Source organism: Gouania willdenowi, chromosome 20 (genome assembly GCF_900634775.1).
Source record: "Gouania willdenowi chromosome 20, fGouWil2.1, whole genome shotgun sequence".
NCBI classification, from domain to species: Eukaryota; Metazoa; Chordata; class Actinopteri; order Blenniiformes; family Gobiesocidae; genus Gouania; species Gouania willdenowi.
In genome coordinates, this window is record NC_041063.1 from 27,553,306 (window position 1) to 27,578,053 (window position 24,748).

The following is a 24,748-nucleotide window of genomic DNA, read 5'->3' on the forward strand; positions in this document are numbered from 1 at the left end:
GCCTTTAAGAAACTAAGAATGTTTCTTAAAGAATTTGAGATAATTTTTGCATAACTTTTTCTTGCCATATTTGTGTTCCTTTTAATGTATTTTTGCTATATTATTCCCATTTCTGACACTTCTACATCACATTTCAATGTCTTTTCTGCACATTTTTCCCACTTCCAAGACATGTTCAGCACTTATAAACCCTTTCCACCACTTTTCCACCTAATGTCACATATATTGACCCATTATTGTCACTTTTAACCTATTTTCACCATATTCCATGCTTATTTTTGTCAGTTTAACCACATTCACCATTTGTCATGCCCATTTTTTTTTTCCACTTTAAACTGTTTTTGTTCACTCTAATTTTCAAGTTTAAACCAATTTCTGTGGTTTTTAAAATTAGATTTCTCAATTTTTGGTCAATTTTGATTCATTTTATTAGTGATTAAAACCATGATTTCCATCTTTAAGATGACTATAATAATAATAATAAACGTTCCTGGATAACAGTGGATATTATTCAGATGAATAAATAAATGTGGTTATCACAGATTCATAGAACAATAGACCATCATTTTACTGACTTTATGGATGGACCCCAAAAAATCTCTCCCCTTTATTCCCCCTTATAGATGGTCCTGTCTCCACATGACTGTTCTTCAATGTTCATGTCTGTGTTCAACCACCTTCAGCTACAGTGGGGGTCCCTGCTCTATGGGACCTTTATTTTGGAGGGTCCCCACTCTCTGGGACCTTTATTTTGTTGGTTGCAGTCTCAAAAAGGTTGAGAACCACTAACCTAGAGTACAGTTACTACTTTCCAGTGTAACCATAGAAATGTGTACCTGAAGGCTAAATCTGTAGAGGAATTACTTAAACTGTTGTGAATGAAGTTAACTTAGGCTAGACTAACATTTAAAGGATTATGATAATTACGATGTTATTTATTCATTTATTTTTTTTACGTTTTTTTTTTTTGTATTAAAAATTGTCTGCAGTCTGCTGCCAGATTGGAACGTTTGCTCGGACCTGGCAACCCCGCAGCCCCCGGAAATGATAAAGCCCCCCCTGCCTATTCTTCCGGTCCGGGTGCTGCAGTGAAGTTTGCAGCGCATGCGCAGTCTCGGCCCTCTTTCTCTCTGACGGTAAGTGTGGCATGGCGCGTGTTTCTGGGTCTAAGGCCCCGGTGTAGCTTTTTGCGGCTCATGGGGCTCCGACGGCGGTGTCGGTGTCTCCACAGAGGCCGTGCTGAGCGCTGACAGGCGGTGGGTGTCGAACTGAGGCCCGGGTACGGGTGTCTGGGCTGGGCTTCGGGCTCCTGTCTCGATGTGCGGAGCGGCCTGCGCGCCGTCATTCTGCGGGGTTTGGAGGCGCACAGGCCGCGGTGACTGAGCGACGGCTCGGTCGTCTGTCAGCCGATGGAAATTTCACTGGTTTACCTTCTCGCCGTACACTGTTAGCTTTAGCTAGCCAAGCGTTAGCTTCCTTTAGCTTAGCATTAGCTCCCCGGTTATGAGGACGGAATGCCGTCAGCGGCGCTGCTAAATTTGTTAGCTTTGGCTAGCGTGTCGTTATTGGAATTAATGCATTAGCATCGCTAATAGCGGTGTTTTTTTGTAGTTCAGTTTTATATTTTACTTTGTTTACAAGTGAATTGTTTTGAGGATACCGAAAACACTTTATACCCTATGGATAGTAGAGATGTTTTTTGTATCATGATTTTTATCGTCCTTTTTCCGGCTAACGGTGAGCATATGCGTCGGGCTTTAGCAGTCTTTGTACCGCTGTCAGGCTAACGCGCCCGGCTAGCAGCTCAGCCATGACTCGGCAGATCATCCACCCATCTAACAGCTGTTGAAAAGAACTGTAACACACCGATGACTGTAGAACGACGTTCAGTGAGTAGAGGTATGTTAGTGTTGGGTGTGTTTTGGTCATTTTGGGGCGTTAGCCGCAGAGCTAACCGGTCCGCCTCGTGTCTGCGGCCCAAACTGGGATTCAGCTGGAAACTGTCCACACGCGCCCCATAACGGTTTAAAGTGTCCCTAAAGTGCCCGGAGCTCCATGAAACAGCCTTAAACTAATCAGTCATTAAAAACTATATTGCTAACATTAGCACATTCTAGTTGATTGTTCTTAATCCCAACTTTAAAACTAGTTTACTTGTTTATTTATTTATTTTCTATTAAGGATGGACTTAATTAGATCATATAAAACCTGGCTGCAACAACATGTTAAAGACATATAAATAATTAAGTGTTAACTTTTAAAGGAAACTAAAACAAAGAAAAGAGTTTATGCATTCTAATGAATTAACTAGGGAAATGTAGATCATACTTTAATTTTTTAAATTGACATAAACTACTAAACCATTGATAACTCTGTTTCTGGCTTGCCTGTTAGTTTTAATTGATACATTATATTTATGAGTTTGTGCTGTACCGGGTGCATGAAACGAAACGACAAATAAAATAAAAACAAATGCCGTAATCATCATACAATAAAACATATTTTAATTTTGCAACTGAATTACAGTACATTTCCTCCCAAATGTTTACTTTTCTTATTGTATTTATTGAGGAGGAATTAGTCTGTTTCATATGTCCGATAAACAGGGTCAGTGTGGGAGTGGACCAAACACTGAAGCCTTGTGGTGTGTAAAGAAAGCTCACCTTGTACACTGCTGGTTCACGTTTTAAAACTTAATGCGAGATGATTCCTCAAACTTGCTGAGACTTTCTATGGCTTTTTTTTTTTTTTTTATGAAATTATTAATTGTAAATAACTTGTTGTTTGACTGTATCCAGCACCCCGACCCGTCGCACAATGGATAATCCCGATCTTGACTTCACGTCCGGAGAGTCCGGCGCGTCGGCCACGTTCCCGATGCAGTGCTCTGCTCTGCGCAAGAACGGACACGTCGTGCTGAAGGGACGTCCTTGTAAGATCGTGGAGATGTCGACTTCTAAGACCGGCAAGCACGGCCACGCCAAGGTATGGACGCACACCTACAGGTGGACGGACACGCTGTGTCGGCCGTCAGAGGAAACGGAATCATGTTCTGTTCACATGGGACTCAATCACAGCAAACACTCGCATGCACTGACTAGACACATGGACCCACTTTACAGCTACGCACGGATAAAGATGGACAGACGCATGCTCAACCGCGTTGTCTGTAGACTTTAATTAATCTCTAGTGACATGCGTAGATATGTAGTATGTCATTAAAACTCCTCTACATTTGGTGGTGGTGTGCATGCGCTTCTTAAGACACTTAATCCGCCAGAGAAGACAACGTTGCAGAAGCAGGACACAAGGCTTAAAACTACATGTTCCATTTATCACTTTTCCCACCGAAACAACGCAGCAGTAACAGGATGTTGTGATGGCGCGATGAAACACTACGTTTAGCGTGCGTGTCAGGAAACGGGTTAACGTGTCCGTGGAACGGCTGTAGGTTGAGATGAAGCAAAAACAACAAGTTACAGTCTCATGTGCCATTTATGTTTCTGCCACATCAACGCATGGCTCCAAAAAATCCTGAGTATGCATCAGCTGTAGTCAGCGTACGTTTCACAGACATCCTCTGCACTACCATAGATTTAATGACTCTTTCAGAAGCCCAGTCAATTATAACAATGTACATTATTTACATGTATGGATCTAGTTAAATAAATTTAGTATTTTATATTGTGCATTGTTGGAATGTCACTGATAAAAAATATTTTCGTTTAAAAACATTTTTTAGCATTCATATTAACTTATGCAATTGTAATGCTTTAATTTTAGTGAGGTTAGTACATATTCAGAGCCATAAATGCATTGGTGCTAATAAATGGCATAATCATTTATTTTGGTTTTGGACAGAAATTTTCCTTTGGGTTCGTGGATAAACAAGTCCAGATGTTTAAACAGCTCTAATTTAACCTATATCTATATAAATGTAACTGCAAACTCAACATCTGTATTAATGTTTGCTGCTGCTGCTGGTTGGGCAGTTATGCTACCTAATTTCCTTATTCAACCATATCATTTTATTTTAAGTATTTTTAAAAAAACTTGAAGATATTATGCAGGATGTTATTTTGGCTTCAAATTCTTGGTGGATCATCAAGAGTATTGGTCCTCCTAATTGTCAATCATTCTAGTGATATGTTCAAGTCAGTCCATCATACGTACTCGTCCCTAGCTAGTTTTTGCTTGCTGCGCATGCATTCAAGTGTTTAAAAGAGGGCGGATCACTAACTGGAAATGGACTCAGAAGCCTATCGTAGTGGTATGATTTTGATTCAGATTTGACGATAGTCAACCTAGTTGTTGTTAGCAGAGAAGTTAATCCTAATGTAAGCTATGATTAGCGATGCACGCTCTAGCACAAGTCACGCACTGGGCTCGTGCACGCTCTCTCACACGCTTATGAGGTGTTGCACTTGTGCATTTTTTCAAAAAGAGGAAAGGGCGTTTCTTTTCTAAACTTAAGGGAAATCCTCCTATACCTTTAAGTATATTTTATTTATTTTGTTATTTAAATGTATTTTTGTTATATCAAGTTTATTTTTAACTCCTTGTTTCGACCACCACAAATAAACTCTGGCCCTGTGGGAAACACTGAACCTACATGTTCTGGACTCCTTCAGGGAGAACATGCAAACTTCTCAGCTGAGTAGGACTGTCCCACGGTTATAGGACTGACGTTTGAGTTTTAGAGGTGTGTGTGTAGCCTTATCTTTGTCCAACCCACTCCCTTTGGACTCTGACCTCACACACTGTAGAAACACACATCACACCATTCAGAATTTTGTCATTTTTCCACCTAATGTCACAAATATTGACCCATTGTTGTCACTTTTAACCTCTTTTTAAAGTGACAATAAAAACAAGCTTATTTCATGCTTATTTTTTCCCCATTTAGCTTAAGTCACAATTTTTCATGCCCATTATTTGTATTTATTTAAACTATTTGTTCCAATATTGACACTTTAAACCATTTTTACCACTTTTTCTGTCTGTTTTTATCCACTCTAATTAGAACTTTTAACCAATTTCTATGGTTTTTAAAGTTCCATTTTACCACCTTTTTCACCATTTTTGGTCACTTTGAACCCATTTTACTAGTGATTAAAACTATGATTTCCATCTTTAAGATGACTATAATAATAATAAACGTTCCTGGATAACAGTGGATATTATACATATGAATAAATAAATGTGGTTATCACAGATTCATAGAACAATGGACCATCATTTTACTGACTTTATAGATGGAGCCCAAAAATCTCTCCCCTTTATTCCCCCTTATAGATGGTCCTGTCTCCTGTTTATTGTGTTCATGCACCTGATCAAGCTGATCAAATGTATTTCCAATTGTTCTTAATAAAGATTCACCGGAATTACAATTTTTTTGGCTGAAAACCAAAATGCTGAATGAAATTATGCAAATTATTAGTCCATTGCATTTTATTGGTGTAAATGTATTTTAACCTCACTAAAATTAAAACATTCAAATTACATTAAATATTATTGCTTGAAAGAATAAATCAATTAGAAATATTTGTGAATGTTTATTTAAGAAAAGCATTAAACGACCTCAACTCCGTTACTCCTGTTTCCTGTAAAACCTTTAAACAACGCTACATAAAACTGATTTATTATTTATTTAGTACTGACATTTTGACAAATTTTAGTGCATCACTAATCCTTAATAACTACACCATCCCAGGACACACACACACACACACAATCCAATGGTTTTCAGCATTTCCACGCACCCTCCGTATATGGCGCTTAACACAGGAACTTGTTTCTGTTTGATCCTCTTTCCCTGCTTTGATCAAATCATTGTTAAATTAAAGGTCTGTCATTCCACAGTGTAAATAAATGATGAATAAATGAGTTTTTCCTGTGCTTCAGCCATACAAACTCAGTTAAATCTGTCTACTTGTACTTTGTGCTGCTAATGAAATATTGATCATCTTATGGTAAAACATGTTTTACAAGATCAAGGGAAAATGAAGGCCTTAAAATTTTTGTAACGTTCTCTGAATTTGTAGTGACCTTTAATTCTTTTATTTTTTTAAGTCCTGTATATGTTTCTGTTCCTAAAGCTCAGATTTAATGATGTATTACAAAGAGTTACTACTTAATTATAAAGACAGTGCTGTGTTAAAGGTCTGTTGGGTTTTCTAACATTCATTCTGACCCTAAATGTATTAAAATCTTAATTAGATTTGTTGGCCTAACGTTTAAGCCCCAAGCCAAGTGCAGTGATTGGTTCTTTAGCGTTTCGTCAGGACAAACTTGTGAACTTCTTCCTCTGGAGTTTATTAAATGTTTTTCTAAAGAAAAATCACTACTTTAATGAGAAAATGTCAAAACAAAGCCTATGTTCTGTCCTGTTCACGCTTTATTGGTGATAACTCTCAATGCTGAGGTGAATCTTGGTCATGTGACACTAAAAAGGGTGTGTCTTTACCCTACTGACTTGCAAGGAGGAGTTAATTCATTACCTTTTAACATGTGTGTTTCAGGTGAACCTGGTGGGCATCGACATCTTCACCAACAAGAAGTATGAGGACATGTGTCCTTCCACCCACAACATGGACGTCCCCGACATTAAGAGGATAGACTACCAGGTACGTGCCCTCAGGGGGGCGGGGCCACAGTGAGCTGACACTGTCATGGAGCTAAAGATGAAACTCACTGAGTTGATGTAGTTCCTGATTTACTTTAATGATGCAGCAGTAATGGGTTAAACTCAAGGATTTCTATTGGTCGAACATTTACTGGTTCTATTTGACCAACCAGAGTCAAGCCTTTATAAATACCTCAATGCTATCATGTAGCAGCTAGCTCAGACACTGGTAGCTCCGGCTGAAAGATAATTCTGGGTTAAATTTGCTGATGAAAAAACCACACACATTTATTAAAGGTCACATGTCATGCTATATTTCACTCATCTCCATTTGTTCTAAGAACCCCAAAAACATAGTATTTAAGGTTTATTTTCCCAAAATCGTCTGTTTTCCAGAGTTTTAACCTCTAAAAAGTCACTTTCTGACCAACTCTACACAAACAGACTGATTTGCGGCCTACTTATGCATATTCATGAGTGGGCGTGTCTATAGATGGGACACTAACGTACTCCTTCCCGCACTGTGACATAAGGCCAGAGGACGGCCCACCCTCCTCCCACCAACTCTGTAGCAGAGCTCATGCTGCTTTATAAACACAGAGCGTGGGGGCGGGGCGTTCACCGGTACATACATAGACTGTAGAAAATACATACACAGCACTGAGCGATGAATGCGGAAATGCTCACCTTTGTGGGCGTATCTGTTTACATGTCAATCACTGCAGAGAGCTTCCTGGAGGCGTGGCTTCTCCAGCTCTGTATTGAATCAAATTTGTCAAAATGGGAACGCGTCATCAAATTGTAGTGAGGTGTTTGGGCTCAACCTGCAGCAAGAAAGGAGCAAATCACCCTCTAATGATGGAATCAATGAAAAAAAACACTTGGATCATGTGTATGAAGCCCTGATAGATCTTTATCATGTTTAAAGCAGAGAAAAGTTCATTTAACTTAACTTTAAATCAGAACTAAGTAACTTTTTCACCTTAGTAAATCCTTCTCATAGTCCCTGTGAGGGTAATAAAGTGTTTATGGGGTGATTTGGGGTCTTTCATTCCTTAGTTACTTAATTCTGCTTTAACAAACAGCTGCACAATGTGACACTTCCAGCTTTTTCTCCTCTAAGGGACAGCACGTGTGAGTGAGTTCTGTAGTGTGGCTTGTTAAGGGTTCGGACGCACGGAGACACATCTGTCAAACATTGGCCCACAGGGGAAGGTAAAAACGACTAAGAAAACATGGATCATTGTGTACATGACTAAATGTAGTTGTGGATATCTCAGTAGGGTAGCAAAGAGCGCTTAAAATATCTGGAAGATTTCCACAAGAACTTGCGCTCAGGGATTTTGCCAATATTAAAACATAGAAACTTCATGGGAATTATCTGAACTATAGTGTGCATTTTTTTATTTTGGAGTAATTTAGTGTTGCAAAACATTCATTTTAAGATTACGACACTCTCGGCAATGAGCGTGCAACTTCCGGTTCCGGGTTCATGGCGTCACTGTGTCGCAGTTTGTTTGGGTTTAAAAATGAGAAGGTCAAAATTAAAAAACGTTATTGTACTGCTAAAAGTTATTTAAGTTGATATTTCATGGTTATTTAAACATATTCCCGTGATACAAACTTCCTTTAAATCGCGGGTCACAGACTCCACTTCCTCCTGTGCCATGCTGTCATCAGCGTCTCAAACACGGAGGTCTTTGAATAGATCATTTGAAACAGAGACCACGTTTCCTATTGTTTAAACCCTATAACTGTCCCTGTAATTGTTCACTAAAGCGCTGTTTCACTAGAGTTGGTATTGAACTCAACCCGTTCAATACTCCATCTGGAAAACTCGGTGGTGCCGCGCATGAAAGTTAAACTCGGTTCAAATGTAAACTGTGATTTTTGTTTTTAAGAAAAAGGCTGAATTGTAGATAATACTTTAATTTATTCACTCGTGTAGTTTAAAGCTTTACATTTTGTTTTGCGCAGTTTTGTTGTTTTTCTGATAGACGCTACAATGGCTATGGAGTTTGGTTATCAGCGTCTCAAACATTTCACGGAAACACAAACACACACACTCACCACACAAGGTATTTATAATAAAAATATACTGAGTAAAATAAAACAATTATATAAAAAATGCACAGACGACTAAAAAAAAAACACATAATGACAAAAAACATACATTACAGAAAAATACAACAAACAAAAATATGAAAATGACTCAAAATACAGAAAACTAATTATTTATACACAAAATGACTCCAGAATCACACTACAGTGGCAACAAAAAACAATAATTATACAAAAACTACACATGACTCCAAAAAACATACTTTACAGAAAATTACACTTGGCCATAATGAACGACTACTTTAGCTCCTCCCACTATATGAATACATATTTCCAACGGGCACTGTACTAGTCTATTGAAATTAAGCAGAAATTGGGAGTACTTTTAAATCACTATCATTATCCAAACATAAATATTGGCATCAATGCAAATAATACACTTTTTTTAAAAAAAAAAAAACACACATTTCAACAGATTTATTTGGAAGTAAGACTTTACAACTTCTAAAATTACAATTTTAATAAAAAATCAGCTTTAAAATAAATATCTATTGATACAGGCCACATTGTAATTTTTAATATCAACAAAATAGAAATTGTGATATATTTTTACACTGGATACATTCCCCAGGTCTGCTGCTAGCTGCTACATGCTAGGAGCATAGACCAATCCACACTGACACTCAGACAGGGTTCAGAACCAATAATAAATCCATGAGTGACAAATGAACAAAGTCGGTGATAAATGATTGTAGTGACAGTCGACCACTCTGTGGTAGAGGATGTGGGCGGGGCTAGTGGTGCTGCTACAGATAGCATCGTCTGACCAAACTTATCAACTGTTATGTAGAAAAACTATTTTAAACTAAGTTCATCATCTTCATCAGTTGTTCTGTTTATTTCATGATATCCTCAGATATAAATATTTTACACAGTTCAGTTTATATTTCTCTGGAATGTTCTGAACTAAGTGATGTTTTTATTTTAATACAAAAACACATTTGATTTAGAAAGTTTACGAAAAACCCAGAAAAGCATTAATATATCTTAGTTATATATAAGTTTGTGCTTTGTGAACAATGTAATCATAATAATATTTATTCATATTACACATTATGTCAGCAGTCAGTGATGGAAATAATAAACACTAGTTGTTTAAGATCATTTATTGTTTTCATTGATTCAGTCATAAACCAACATATATTTACACTGGAAAATGTTTCTTCCCGTGTCAAATATTGTTAGGCCATTATTTTAGATTAATGAATTACTAATTCTGTAATTTAGATTAACGACTACTTCACCACTAGTAACGAGGCCAAATACGACCTGTGAGGCTGAATGTGTGACATGAAGTCTGTCAGTAACAGTCGCGTGTTAAAGCATGCATACAGGTGTTAGAGCTGAAGGGGCGGGGCTAATGTGTTAGTGAAATGGAAGGTTTTCTGTGCTTTTATTGTGAAGTTTCCCTCCCACCATGTGATGATAGAGCTGCTCAACACATCTGAATTGTATGAGCAGGAATACTGACCCTCGCTGTCACTTCCTGTTTGTTCCTGTTCACTTCCTGTCTGTGCAGCTGGTGAACATCAATGAAAGCTACATGTCTCTGATGAGCGACAACGGAGAAATCAGGGAAGACCTGCGTGTCCCTGAGAACGAGGTGGGGAAGGAGATCGAGAAGAAGTTTGAAGACGGCGATGAATTCATGGTGAGATTTTTCACACGTCAATGACCTCATGGAGGGGGGGGGGGGGGGGGGTCGCTGGGTGTCGTGCTGTCACTGATGACTCATTGTTTCTTCCCTCAGGTGACGGTGATCTCTGCGATGGGGGAAGAGTGCGCCGTCGCCACCAAAGTCCTCGCCAGCAAGTAGACGCCCAGGCCCCGCCCACCGCCGATCCCCTGGTCACCAAAGCGTGTTTGAGTTCTTTGATGAATCCTCTGTTCAATCCTCCACTTTCTATAAAAAAACCACTTAAAACCTCTCGTTCTTCCTCCTCACTGCTTCATCAGGGGGCGGGGCCTGGGGGGGCGGGGCTCAGGTGTGGACTGGTCACCAAAATATCCAAACAAAACATCAAAGGAAAAATAAAAAACATCAAAACAATGGAAGAGAGTCCACCGCACGTCTGATTTCCTGACTTCCCTGAATGCCACGCTGTAATCAAACTGCTCCACGTTAACGAACCTCATGTTTGACCTACGACGCGTTTACTGCCGCGTCGGGAGTTTTATTTTTAGGGTGAGAATAAACTTGTGACGTTAAGACTAGTAGCAGCATTTCCTCCTCAGTCTTAAACAAACGATGGGTGCGTTTCCTGCTCTAGAAGAAATGCATTTTCTACTTATTCTTTACAAAGTGATGATAATTAGTGACTGATTGGGAAGTTGAACTTGATCTTTTTTCAAAACCGTCCACAGATCTGACTGTAGGTCTTCAAATTACAACTTTATTCTTGTGACGGAAAAAGTTTTATGAAGTAATTAAGCCTTTTTTCATTGTAGTATGACTGTTAGCAGGACTTTATTCTCTTAAATTTACACCTTATTTCTTTCTTCTGTTGCATTAAAACTACATTGTAGATCTCAGAGGTTCTTTAGAGATAAACACAATGAATGTTGACGCCTCAGACTGAGGGGGCGCTCTCCAATCCTGGTCCTGGTTTACCGTCAGGTCTCATTAGCTCTGTTGACATTAATCACCTAATGGGGGAAAAGCCTTTGGCTTAAAATTAGTCCAAAGAGCTTTTATTTTTATTATCTGTTTATATTGGTAGTGCTAACCTGACTGCATCACCTAAAACATGATCTAACGTTCATTTAGCCTGGTTTATGTTCATGAATGATTTCCTGATGGGTTTGTGTTTGCTTTGTAGCATCAGTTCAACAATTAAATAGGAATACATCATTTACATACATGTGTACTTTAAAGTAGGAATACTCAGGTTTGTGTACTTACTGACACAAGTACTGATTTGCTTGTGTCATCACTCATGTCTGATCTTACAGTATTTTGATTTTAGCTCATCTCAAATATTTATTTAAAAATATTTAAAGTTGTTTGGTGTCATTCACAAATGTAAAGCCTGAAATATTTCTACAAGTCAATAAAATCTATCGTTGAATTGAAATTTTAGTAAACATTCTGATAACCATAATGTTTGTATGGTGACATAAAGAACCTACATGCAATTACTCATTTAAAATAAAAAATACATGTGAAAGTTTTTTTTTTTTTAGTTTTGGGATTTTTTTTTCAAATTAATTTGAGAAACTATGTACAGGATAAAGGACAGTTACATGTATTACAGCAAAAAAGAAATGCAACAAAGTAAAAAAAGGTTGAGGATGAATAAAGTTTAAAGAAAACAAAAACCTTTTTTTTTCTTTTTTTCAATACATTTAAAAAGAAAAGAAAAAAAATTGGTAGTTTCGGTCTAGTGTGACGTCACCGCAATAGCGCTTCCGCTCCGTCTTTTCCGGTTCCGGCTCACTATGGCTCCAGTAAGTGTTACCGGCTCTTTAGAAAAATACTTTAAATCTCATCTTATTACGAACTTCATTAAAATCAGAGTCAAACCTGATCTGTAAGAAGTTAGAGAAATAAATAACTTTATTACTGAGCTGCTGGTGTTTATTATGATTGTGTTTAGTGTTAAACCAGGAGCTAACTGATAGCATTAGCATGTTTCACACGTGTCTTAAACTGAGTCAGAAAAGAACAGATTATCTTTCTGTGAGTAATTGTATTACTTTATAAAAACGTAAACATAACTACATCATTAACTTTGAATTTGATGTAATATTATTTTATATTTCTAAACATTCGCTGATGCAACAAAATTAGTAATTACATACATGGATTATACTGAATATTGTTTTTTTTAATTCCTGTTAATTGATCTATGATTATTAAAACAAAGAGACCGTAAACTGACACATGTTTGGTCAAAAAGTTTTAAGAAATTATTGTATTATATGAAAACTAAAAATGTAGGCATCTGTCAGATTTCACTGAAATAAATGAATAAAAAGGCGTTTTTATGCAATTAAAGTAAAAACAACAAGAGCAAAGCCAAGAGTGACTTTAGATACAGAGAGAGTTTTAAAACAAGCTCATTTTATCGCCTATAGAAGGAGAAAACGGATCAATATCGATTAATATAAAAATGCAGAATTTCCGGCCGATATTATTGGTCGATCCTCGCTCAGAACAATTTATAGATATATTTAATATTTACATATTTAGATCTGTTACAGACACGAGCAGCCCTTGGTCTAATTTAGTGAAACCTAAAAAATAAATACACAGAAATGTACTTAAAAGATAAAAACACAAACTCCTTTGTTTACTGTGTTGATTCTCTGACGTCAGATACAATCACATGTTTGTGATAAAGGTTCTCGTCCCTGCTCTAGATAAATATGATGGAACCAGGGTTGGAGTCAATTATAAATGTATTTGCGTAATTGATAATGAATTACAATTATGGCGTATTCTAATTTAAACATTTATTGCTGTTGTAATCATAAGTGAATTGTAATTCAATTACTTTTTACTTGTAATTGTCATGAAAATTGTATAGAATTAGTCAATATAATTTAATTAAACAAACCTGTGGAATTATGTTACAGTTCTATGACTCACACATACGTTGTTAATAATTTCAAATCAAGTCTGGGTTAAATATTAAAACCTATGTTTTCATTGATTATGAAATCTAACAAGGTAACCATAATTAGATGATAGATAATATTTATTAGTGTATTTTACAGCTGATTATAGACATGGGTTATACTGACCCGTTAGCAGAAGAGATGCTAGCAGAAAGCTAACACATGAGGAAGGTTATGTTCTTTGGGCTCATTTAATTAAATAATTTAGTTAAGGCTCATAAATTGTATTTGAGAACGTAATTGCCTTTCGGGAGGAAAATAATTGTAATTGGGAAAATGTTGTAATTGTAACTGGAAAATGTAATTGACCCCAACCCTGGGGGACGAATGCTTAACATGAACGTGTGTGTGTGTTGTGTGTTAAACATGTTGATTACTGTGTGACAGATGAAACAGCGTCGTGTGGCGCTCGGTAAAACGCCCAAAAGAGGAAGTTTGGTGACGTTCAGCGTTGATCTGACTCATCCATCAGAGGACGGAATCCTGGACTCAGCCAACTTTGTACGTTACACACACACACACACACACACACACACACACTGGTTGGTATGACAACAGTTCTGATGGTTGAAGTGAAGCTGAGTCTGAACGGTAGGGGGCGGAGCTATAACGCTGTCCAATGACTAGGGTTCCCTTCCCTAGTGTCACGGCCTTCTGTCCAGTAGGAATCGTTCCTGAGGGAGAGGATTAAGGTTAATGGGAAGACTGGGAGTGTCGGAGTGACTGTGGGACGCACCAGGAACCGCATCAACGTCTCCTCACGCACCAGCTTCTCTAAAAGGTTTGTTTCAGGGTTCGGGTCAATTACATATTTAAGTTACAATTATGTTCTCAATTACCCATGTTCAATTACAATTACAGTTAACAGCATTTTTCCCAATTACAATTCTTTTTTTTTTGATTTTCTGAAAGTCAATTACAATTACGTTCTCAGTTTCTAAAGTTCAAATATAATGAATCACAATTACTGAACCTTTAATGAATAACATAATAAAAGTGTTAGCTTTCTGTTAGCATCTATAATGCTAACTGGTCCTTAATCAGCTGTAAATACACTAAAAACTAATATCAATCAAATAATTTATTTCTTATCTATTGATTACCATGTTAGGCTTCCTAATCAATGAAAATATAAATTTTAATATTTATGGTGTGGCCGTCTGAGCCTTTTATGAGTCAGTGTACCCCTAGATTTATATATATTTTTCAATGGTAAAATGTGGAAAAGCTTGATATGAAACATTTTAATAATTGTTAACTACATATGTGTAGAACATGGTTCCACAGTTTAGCGTTAAATTATAATTTACAATTTTTATAGAATTGTCATGGCAATTACAAATACAAAGTCAATTATCTGAACTCAATTACAATTTAATTAGGATTAAGACAGCAACAGATTTTTGAAATTACAATTCTAATAATGGCATAATTTTAATTAATGATCAATTATGTGATTTCAATTAAAATTGACCCAAGCATCAGAATCCAGGCTGTTAAAGCATTTTGTCTCTTTCTCACTTTTTTAATGTTCTACTTTTAATTTTATTCTGAAATCCTTTTTCTATTCTCGACTTATTGTTATTTATTCAAATTAGATGTTTCGCGCTGATATTTGTTAGTTTTGATGCTTGTATTTAATCAAGTGCTTTTACTCTGAAAGTTTGTCAGAGGAAGGAGGATGTGAGGTAAATAACTGACTAGTGAACGTGTGTCTCAGGTACCTGAAGTATCTGACTAAGAAGTACCTGAAGAAGAACAACCTCCGTGATTGGCTGAGAGTGGTGGCGTCAGATAGAGAGACGTACGAGCTGCGATACTTCAACATCAGTCAGGACGAAGACGAGGACGAGGAAGAGTGAGGTCAAAGAGTCGCCACCAGGGGGCGCTGCTGTTTTTGTAACACAGACCACAAATAAATAATTAAATACACAAACAAACAGAACTGTCCTGTGGAATGTTTAAAAACACACGTATTTGTCTCTGTGCACAGAAACTAATATTCCCTCCTATTTCCTTTCCTATCTCATTTCCTATCCACTTTTCCTTCACCCTGGAAGTGTTTAAGTGGTAGCCATGATATGGAGCATTCTAATTCTCTTTAAGCTAAGGAAAGGAGGCTCAATGCTTCCTTTATAACCTCCTTTAGCCTAGGAGACACTGATACATCCTTTACCAAAGGAGACCACATAATGATGACCCACAATTCATTGCGGCGACAACATTTAAAGGGACCCTCTCATCAGAGTGTTCACGGAAACTCATGAAGACTGAAACGGGAACAACTTTAAATAATCTAAAACCCATATGTTATTATATGTAAGATATCAGATTATAACTGACATACTTTGTGATTCTAGAAAAATAGATCAGACACATTTTAATTCACATTGTGTTTTATTCAGAATCAGAAAAGTTTATTTTTTTTAAAACAGCACAGGGAGTTTGACTCGGTAGTAAAAAACAAGCCAGTAATAATAATAATTATAGGTATAAAGGATAGATTATTTATTTTTTTAATCTTATCTTTTCATTTTTTCCGAAGATGAAAATACAAACATATACAGTTCTGCAGGTAATATTGTCTTTATGGAGGTGGTGATTTGTACATGTTTGTCTACAATGATATGGAAGCTTATATCTGGCATTAATGGAACTATTTCATAAAACTTGTTTTTAATTAATGGTGATTAATAAGTGTGAGCAACCATTTTCACTGTGACGGTCTTTAGTTTGACTTCCAGTGTCTGACCCTGTCCCAGTGCTTGTACTGGTCCTTCTCCTCCACCAGGAGGCGCTGGTGCTGTGACGCTCAGCAGCAGATGCTCCTGCAGCAGATTAGAGAAGAATGTAGAAAACATGAGCAGCATCTACTGAAGGTCCATCAGGACCAGGACCAGGACCAGGTAAACCATCAGAACCAGTAACAGGAACATAGAGGGTAAACAAACCAATCAGAGAGTCCCTCAGTAACACACAGGTATGCACTGTGTGTGTGTGTGTTAGAGATCAAACACAACATCAGGAATGTGATCACAAGCAGACCTGCACACACAACCACATATACAAAATACACACAGGAACAAAGAGTAACACTAACACACAATGTTTAGATTAACGTTTATATTTAAAACCACGTCTGTGTGTGTGTGTGTGTGTAATCTGACTCTGAGTTTCAGTTTACTCACACACACACACACACACTGTGTGTTACCTGGGACTGTAGAGTCAGACTGGTTGTTTTTCCATGAACCTGTGTGTGTGTTTTAGTCAGACTTGAAGCCTGACTTAAGCCTGAGTTTGATGCTCTTTCCATCACCTGTGAGGACCAACATGTTCACACACACACACACTGACAGCTGCTCTATTCACACACACGCACACACACACACACTGACAGCTGCTCTATTCACACACACACACACACTCAGGTGTTGTAGTCACATGACCTGCTCTGATGACCAGCCCTGGTCTGATGATCACTTCACGTTACTCTGCTCAACGATAGAGGAAACACTGCAGGTGAGTGTGTGTGTGTGTGTGTGTGTGTGTGTGTGTGTGTGTGTGTGTGTGTGTGTGTGTGTGTGTGTGTGTGTGTGAGTGTGTGTGTGTGTGTGTGTGTGTGTGTGTGTGTGATAAGTTACAGTTGAACTATGTGATCGTGGCTCAGTGGGTTGTCCAATAACCGAAGGGTTGCTCGTTCAAATCCCAGTCTTTGTCGTCGTGTCCTTGAGCAAGGCACTCCACCCACACTGCCTCCTATCAGTGGGTCTGAATAGTGGGCGGGGCTTCTGTCAGTCTGTCCCCAGGACAGCTACAGTGGCTACAATGTAGCTTACCACCACCACTGCTGTGGCTGATGTGACGTATTAACTGACCTTTAATGAGTACTAGTTAGTACCAGTAATCTATTACTCTTCTGAGCTCAGCAGGTGAGGATGAGGATGGTGAAGGTGAGGCAGACTGAAACATTGATGAGGTCAGAGGATCTGTTTTCACTGCACACACACACACACACACACACACAGCAGCTATTATTTATTCATCTTTATCATAAACTCGATGTGTGTGTGTGGTATAGTGTGAAAAGAAGCAAATTAGAAAATGGATGTAACTTCAAACTGAACTAATCTAATAATCTGCGTCACTAATAGAACAAAACCAACATAAACGTGTGTCATTTTCCACTCGTTACATTTAGTTCTCTATTAATCACTGTTCCTGGTACTAGTTCACATGTTCACACTATAACATAACATGCAGCATGTGGAAACATGCTCACTCATAGAGGTGTTCTCAACCTTGGGGTAAAGGCCCCTTTTAGGGTCGCTAGACACTGGTAGGGGGTCATCAGAAGCCTTTTGTTCCATTTTTGCTTATTTTTATCCTTTTTCTGCAACTACACCAAACTCACCATATTTGAACCTATTTTCATCACTTTTTATTGTCACATTTCAGAACATTTTCCACTTTCCAGACATGTTCAGCACTTTTAAACCCTTTCCACCACTTTTACACCTAATGTCACATATGTTGACCCATTATTGTCACTTTTAAACATGTTTCATGGTTATTTTTGCCAATTTAACCACATTCACAATTTGTCATGCCCATTTTTTGCCAGTTTAAACTAATTGTTCCTACTCTTTAAATTACCTCATTTTAAGCCAATATTGAAACTTTTTTTTACAACTTTTTCTGATTGACATCACAGTTCTCTGTTCTCTCCTTCAGCATCGTGCATCACGTCCCTTCGCTCAAAATGTGTGTGCGACAGCAGTATGGTGTGCTGTTACTCTCACTCTTCTTCTTCTCTGACAGAGCGAGGACTGAAATGAGGACCAAAGCCACCCACTGAGACCGTGACGATGGGGGCGTGGCTCGGCCGCCTGTTTTCTGACGATGCTGGCTTTGCCGTCTCCTCCCGCCTGCTACGGACCAAACCACTGGGCGCTATGGCGCCGGGGTCGGACCAACTGGCGGAGGCGGGGGGTCTGGCGAGGATCCTGACCACGGTGGACTTGGTGTCGCTGGGCGTCGGCAGCTGTGTCGGCACCGGCATGTATGTGGTCGCTGGGCTGGTGGCCAAGGCAGTGGCCGGACCAGCCGTCATCCTGTCTTTCGCCATTGCCGCCATGGCGTCCATACTGTCAGGTAGGGTCCTCAGTTAGTCTCTTTTGTGTTACACAGATGAAGGAAATGTCCTCTGTGTTTCTGAAGGTGTGTGTTACGCTGAATTTGGCGTGCGCGTCCCAAAGACCACTGGCTCTGCCTACACCTACAGCTATGTGACGGTGGGCGAGTTTGTGGCCTTCCTGATTGGCTGGAACCTGATCCTGGAATACCTGATCGGCACGGCGGCGGGGGCGTCGGCTCTCAGCAGCATGTTTGACTCGCTGGCGAATCACAGCATCAGCAGCTACATGACGTCTCACTTGGGAACGCTGCAGGGCCTCGGTCTGTGAAGCTCCACCCCCTGCTTCAAACAGGGAGCGTAGAATGAACACTGACATTTTGAATAACTAACTTTAACACGTATGTTTGAACACACGCTTTTGTGGTTCTTTCCATCTCAGGTAAGGGCGAGGATACGCCCCCTGACCTGCTGGCGCTCTTCATCGCCCTGCTGGTCACCGCTATCATTGCGTTGGGTGTGAAAAACTCTGTGGGCTTCAACAACGTCCTGAACGTGGTCAACCTGCTGGTCTGGGCCTTCATGGTCGTAGCCGGGCTGTTCTTCATCAGCGCCACCAACTGGAGCGACGGCAGGTTCCTGCCCTACGGCTGGTCAGGGGTGAGAGTGCCAACCCGCCCGACCTGGGACAGGACACCAACTGACCTCTGACCTTTCCTCAGGTGATGCAAGGCGCTGCCACCTGCTTCTACGCCTTCATCGGCTTCGACATCATCGCAACGACCGGAGAGGAAGCCAAGAGTCCCAACACGTCCATTCCCTACGCCATCACCGCCTCCCTCATCACCTGTCTCACCGCCTACCTGTCGGTCAGTGACAGGAAAAGAGACGGGACACAACAAGAGACAGGACAAGACTACAGACAAGAGACAGACAGGAAGTCTTTCTGATACATACACGACATATAGAATGACAAGAGAAAAAAACAAGACAAAACATCAAGGAAGATATGAGACAAGACAATGATACAAGAAGATTGGACGACAAACATCACGATATATCAAAGATACAACATAAATAAACAAAAATCACATATTATTACAAGACTCGATGAGACAAGACAAAACAAGACCAAAATAATACGACATAATTTAATCAGGTAAAAGAAGACAGGACAAATAAAATGGACTAAGACACTCTGAGATGTATTAACAAAGTTAGCTGGTGTTGAGGAGGTCTTTGTCCTGTGGTCGTGACTTGTCCTCCTCTACAGGTGAGTGTGATCCTGACTCTGATGGTTCCCTACGACCTGATCGACAGCTCCGCGCCGCTCATGGAGATGTTTGCAGTGCACGGCTTTCTGTGGGGGAAGTACACGGTGGCGGTTGGCTCCATTGCCGGCCTCACTGTTTCCCTGCTTGGCTCGCTGTTCCCCATGCCACGCGTCATCTACGCCATGGCGAGGGACGGGCTACTCTTCAGGTCTGTGTCCAGTGCCTGACGTTTGTTCAGGAGTCACTAAAACAAAGTAGAATGCATATCTGTGTCGTATCTGTGTGCAGGTTCCTGTGTCACGTGTCGGCTTTCACGCACACGCCAGCCGTGGCGTGCGTGGTGTCCGGCACCTTGGCCGGAGTCTTGGCTCTGCTGGTGAGTCTCAGGGACCTGATCGAGATGATGTCCATCGGGACGCTGCTGGCCTACACACTGGTCAGCGTCTGTGTCCTGCTGCTGCGCTACCAGCCGACCGACGACGCCCTGGACGCTGCCAATGGCGACGACGCCCTGGACGCTGTCAATGGCGACCACACCGACACCCTTTGTGACCAGAATGGAGAACAATCCTCCAAGGACGACCACATCCTGATAGACAAAGACGAGGAGTTGTCTTATCACTCAGAGAGAACGAACGGAGATGAAGACGGCTCAGACTTTCACACAGGCCACGCCCCTCCTCTGCTGAAAAGGCTTCTGGGCGGTCATTACTACGCCCTTAAGCAGCGGTTGGGAATGCCGGATGCCTCGGCGAGGCCAACACCTGCCACGGGCCGCACGGTGACCCGCTGCACCCTCCTCCTCTTCCTCATGTCCTTCATCCTCTGGTCCACCGTCATATTTGGCGTGGAGCAGGGCTCGGGCGCTGCGTCAGTGTTCAGTGCCTTAATGGCTGTGTTGATGCTAGCGTCCATGATTCAGCTGCTGGTGATGATCCTGCAGCAGCCGGAGAATCCTACAAAACTAGCTTACATGGCGCCGCACGTGCCCTTCGTCCCCGCCGCCGCCATACTGGTCAACAGCTACCTGATGTTGAAGCTGTCTCCGCTCACCTGGACCAGGTTCGCCATCTGGTGCCTCATAGGTGAGCAAAACCTTCACAGGTGCTGGTTTCCAACCAGTAAAACGATAAAAACTTGAGTTCAAAACCAGTCCAAACCATAGACTTTAAAAAGAATGGACGGGACAAGCTCCCGAGGAAGTGAAGCTTTTATTTTTAGAGCTCCCCCTGCTGACTGGCTGCAGTGTAGGTCATAAGCCCCGCCTCCTCAGTGATAACAGATGGGATGTGGGTCAAACTGTAAAGTTAAAATATTTGTCACGTTTTTTTTCCAAACCTAAACTCTGCTGTGATCAATTATTATAATTACCGTACATTGTGTTCAAGTGCTCATTTTTCTGTGAACTTTGATTTAAAAAAAAATATTTGAGTTTGAAAAACGTGATTTTACGTCATATATGACGATGATTGACAGCCGCGGGTCTTGCGTAGCTCTCTTTGCGAATAGCAGTTACGTCGTGAAGGAAATCTGAGATGCCATTAAACTAGATATTAGAGTGTAGATATATTGTAGTTTTGTACTAACCTCTATGATCTGAACAAGTCGTTGGTAGAATTTCCATCGGGAAAAATACTTGTTCGTGGCGTAGTCACGTAAGTCATCAGGGCAGTATGCTAAATGGGTGGGGCGTGTTACCAGGGCTACTCCTGCCGGACCATACTGCACAGACTCTGGCTCCAAATGATGTCAAATTTGCAGGATGGACGCGCCCCTAAGCACCGTATTTTGGCTTCAAGAACCTTGAGTGGGAACAGCTACAGTGCACGTCCACTGGTCCAAACCAGGACCCTAACCCTAATTTTCTTTAGTCAAATCCAGTCAAAGACTGGAATTGTGAGAATGAGTCCATGTTCCTGAGATCCAGAGGTGGTGAGTTCCAGAGCCATGGTGGGGAGGCGGGCTGGGGGAGTGGACAGATGAATGGAGGAAGAGGATCTGAGGTTGTGAGATGGAGTGTGGACGTGGATGAGATCAGTCAGGTAAGGCGGGGTAGTGTAGTGGATGGCCTTAAACGTTAACAGAAGGATCTTGAAGTGGATGCAGAAGTGATGTGGGAGATAGAGGGGTAGGGTTTGAGTTCTGGACTAACTGGAGTTTATGGAGGGATTTACTGGGGAGACCAAAGAGAACCAGTCAGGAACAGATTTAAACTAGTGTAAATGGATCAAGAACCAGTGCAAATACATGTTAAACCCAGCTAAGGAATATCTACCATTAAGGTAAAGACCGTTAAACAAACCAATACAGAAACCAGTTAAGAACCCAGTCTAAAAACTGAGTTTCTAAAGGCGCGTTCACACCGATGGACCCTAGAGCAGTTGAAACCTTCTAGGGTCTGTTTGCTCCGATAGTCCTCCTTGTTTGCCCGGTGTGAAAGCGTAAACCAAGTCTAGAGCGGACCAAACAGGAGAATTCTATAGCGATTGTTTGTGTCGACTCAGAACGTTTTCCAATCAAAGCCGATAGTGATTAGGAGCGCTGTAAACACAACCGCACTCGGCTCATACCAAATACAGGATGTATTGGAGATGACATAGGATGCATTGGAGTTGTGGGTGGGTGTGAGAACTGGCGATTGTTGAATGTTTTGAAAGAACCGATTTAGTAGATGAAACTTTCTTCTTCAGGTTTCTCTTGGTCTGCCTAGAGAAGTCTCTACTTTGGTAACGCGCCCCCAGGCGACTAGCTCGTGGAACTGCATCAGAGGCTGGTTGGAGCAGATAAAAAAACTGTTCTCTGCCAATTCGACCCGAGTCCCTAACTATACTGGTGTGAAAGCACCCTAACAGTCTAACTTTGGTCAAAACTTAAGAAACCAGTGAAAAAAGTAAATTAAAACTAAGTAGACAGATGTTAGATGTGGACAGATGTGGGACAGATGTTGAGTCCTGATGTCTTTCAGGTCTGCTGATCTACGGTGGTTACGGGGTGTGGCACAGCGAGCTGGAGATCAGCGCTCAGCAGCAGCGCATTAATGCTAGTTCGTACCAGAGCTACGACGAGACGCTCGACGACAGCTTCTCCACCGACGAGCCGCCGTACCAGGGCTGGTCCGCCCCGGAGGAGAGGGGCCACCAGGAGGACCAGCAGAGTGAGGACCAGTACGGGTACCAGTCTGGAGCCAGAGCCCAGTATCAGAGTCAAGGAGATAAAACCAGCGGAAAGACCAACTACGGCTTTGAAGACGAGGAAGACTGAAGGTTTTTAACTGGTTTAACAATGTTTTCATACTGGTTTCAGAGAAGTTTGTTGATTTTTTTTTTTTAAAAAAAACTTTATTTCAAAACCTCTTTTTAAAAGCTGCTCAAGAACTGGTCTTAAACCAGTCATAATTTGGCCCACACGTCTGTTAACACATTCTTAAGATTAAAAATTATGTAGAACTTTGGCTGAAATTCAACATTTAACTTGATATGCCATTAAATTTTAAATGAAATGTTTTAAATTTTCATGAAATAGATTTAAAGTCAAACTTCTTGATGGTTTTGTTGTGGTGAGGCGCTGCTGTGGGTTTCTTTGACTGATTTTAAGTTGTTTCAGGCGTACTAGTCTTTTATTTTGTAGTTTTCTGAGTTACAGGATGTGAATGTTTGGGGTTTCAGGAAATAAGTGTGTTCTGGTTTGTGAGTGACTGAGTTTACAGATTAAAAGTCTGATTTTCAGTGAGACAAAGCTTTTATTTTGGAATAAATGTCCTTTATTGTTAAGACAGACAGACACATGTTGGATGATTACATACATTAAAATCAGTCCATTAGTAAAGCTTAAAATACATTTTAAGTCTATTTCACATCATTTAATGGATTTTAGTTTTCTTTGGACTCAGAAATTTGAGTTGTTTAATTACATTTTTTTAAATACAACTTCTTACATTTTTAAATTTGGATGAGATTTAAAAACTGTTTCAAATCAGGTTGGATTTTCCTGGTGTTCATTTAAAATGAGTTTAAGTTAATGTTGAATTCTGACTAGTTTAACTAATTTAGTCTGACACTTCAAGGATTTTAAATTTGATTTTAGATTTATTCACACTAGTTCAAACTGGATTTGGAAAAGCTCTAATTATATTTCAGTCTTTTCAAACTTGGATTTAACAATATTTTAAATCTCATTTTAGACTATTTTAGGGTTTAATTGGATTTAAAATGTATTTAAAACTTTGGATTTGGATTAGTTTTATAGTTTAAATAATTCAACATCAGAATTTTCTTTAGAATATTAAATGTATCATAGTCTATTTTAAATCATTTATAGACAATTTAATTTAATTTTAGAGTGGGTTCATATGGACTTTTAAATCATCTTAAAAGTTTGGATTTGATATTCTGACAAATGATATTTTTAAACTATTGAATTGGGTTTTAAATGACTACAAAATCACTTAAAGTTGGACATTAGGATGACGTTAGTAACATTGTGAGGTTTGCCAAGAGTTGGTCACATGACTCTTTACACCCGGGCACTGCGGGCGCGGTTGGAGGGCAGGTCCAGCGGCGCTGATGCTCCGCCCCCTCTGGAGTAGTAAATGCTCTTCTCTCGGGCCGGGGCGGCTGATTGGAGGGCGTAACAGCAGAGGATGGTGGCTCCGCCCACCAGGCACAAACCCGAGCCCACCCAGCCGGCGTACAGCGAGAAGCCGAAGGACATCAGACCCTCGGCCTGGTGAGCGCCCACCGGGAACCAGACGGTGGAAATCACTCCGAAGAGCGCTGAAGACACAACGCAGAAGACTTAAAGTATATGTACACATGTATGTATATAAACAGTATGTCTGTACTGTATATATGAATGTATGTATCTATACTGCTCCTCAGGGATGGGTTAAATGCAGAGAACAAATGTCATATATGTAATAATATGACCAATAAAGGTGAAAGTCCCAATTAATTTTTTTTAATTTAATATACAGTA

The 24,748-nt window shown here is 40.1% G+C and overlaps 4 protein-coding genes across 6 annotated transcripts in view; 3 read left to right on the forward strand and 1 right to left on the reverse strand.

Annotated features, from left to right (window-relative positions):
* Nucleotides 1-1,031: 1,031 nt before the first annotated feature.
* LOC114453985 (eukaryotic translation initiation factor 5A-1-like) lies at nucleotides 1,032-10,798 on the forward strand. The gene is made up of 5 exons (XM_028434050.1): nucleotides 1,032-1,136; nucleotides 2,799-2,985; nucleotides 6,522-6,626; nucleotides 10,266-10,397; nucleotides 10,497-10,798. The coding sequence occupies exons 2-5, from the start codon at nucleotides 2,818-2,820 to the stop codon at nucleotides 10,560-10,562; spliced, it is 471 nt and encodes a 156-aa protein (XP_028289851.1). The 5' UTR covers nucleotides 1,032-1,136; nucleotides 2,799-2,817; the 3' UTR covers nucleotides 10,563-10,798.
* A 1,346-nt stretch (nucleotides 10,799-12,144) lies between these two features.
* Nucleotides 12,145-15,306, forward strand: LOC114453988 (60S ribosomal protein L22-like 1). The gene is made up of 4 exons (XM_028434053.1): nucleotides 12,145-12,193; nucleotides 13,754-13,867; nucleotides 14,032-14,147; nucleotides 15,087-15,306. The coding sequence occupies exons 1-4, from the start codon at nucleotides 12,185-12,187 to the stop codon at nucleotides 15,226-15,228; spliced, it is 381 nt and encodes a 126-aa protein (XP_028289854.1). The 5' UTR covers nucleotides 12,145-12,184; the 3' UTR covers nucleotides 15,229-15,306.
* Nucleotides 15,307-16,602: 1,296 nt separating this feature from the next.
* LOC114453955 (probable cationic amino acid transporter) lies at nucleotides 16,603-23,118 on the forward strand. 2 transcript variants are annotated; one of them, XM_028434003.1, is made up of 8 exons: nucleotides 16,603-16,888; nucleotides 18,188-18,520; nucleotides 18,587-18,823; nucleotides 18,943-19,160; nucleotides 19,223-19,369; nucleotides 19,774-19,982; nucleotides 20,063-20,859; nucleotides 22,740-23,118. In XM_028434003.1, the coding sequence occupies exons 2-8, from the start codon at nucleotides 18,235-18,237 to the stop codon at nucleotides 23,033-23,035; spliced, it is 2,190 nt and encodes a 729-aa protein (XP_028289804.1). In that variant the 5' UTR covers nucleotides 16,603-16,888; nucleotides 18,188-18,234; the 3' UTR covers nucleotides 23,036-23,118. The 2 variants fall into 2 exon arrangements, with proteins under 2 accessions (XP_028289804.1, XP_028289805.1); XM_028434004.1 differs by lacking the exon at nucleotides 16,603-16,888 and having other exon boundaries at nucleotides 18,018-18,520.
* A 528-nt stretch (nucleotides 23,119-23,646) lies between these two features.
* The window catches only part of LOC114453983 (claudin-11-like), a 4,649-nt gene continuing 3,547 nt past the window's right edge, over nucleotides 23,647-24,748 (reverse strand). For both annotated transcript variants that reach the window (XM_028434046.1, XM_028434045.1), the window contains one exon: nucleotides 23,647-24,546. In XM_028434046.1, coding sequence (XP_028289847.1) covers nucleotides 24,287-24,546 — 260 coding nt within the window. In that variant the 3' untranslated portion in view covers nucleotides 23,647-24,286. The remainder of the gene's footprint in view (nucleotides 24,547-24,748) is intronic.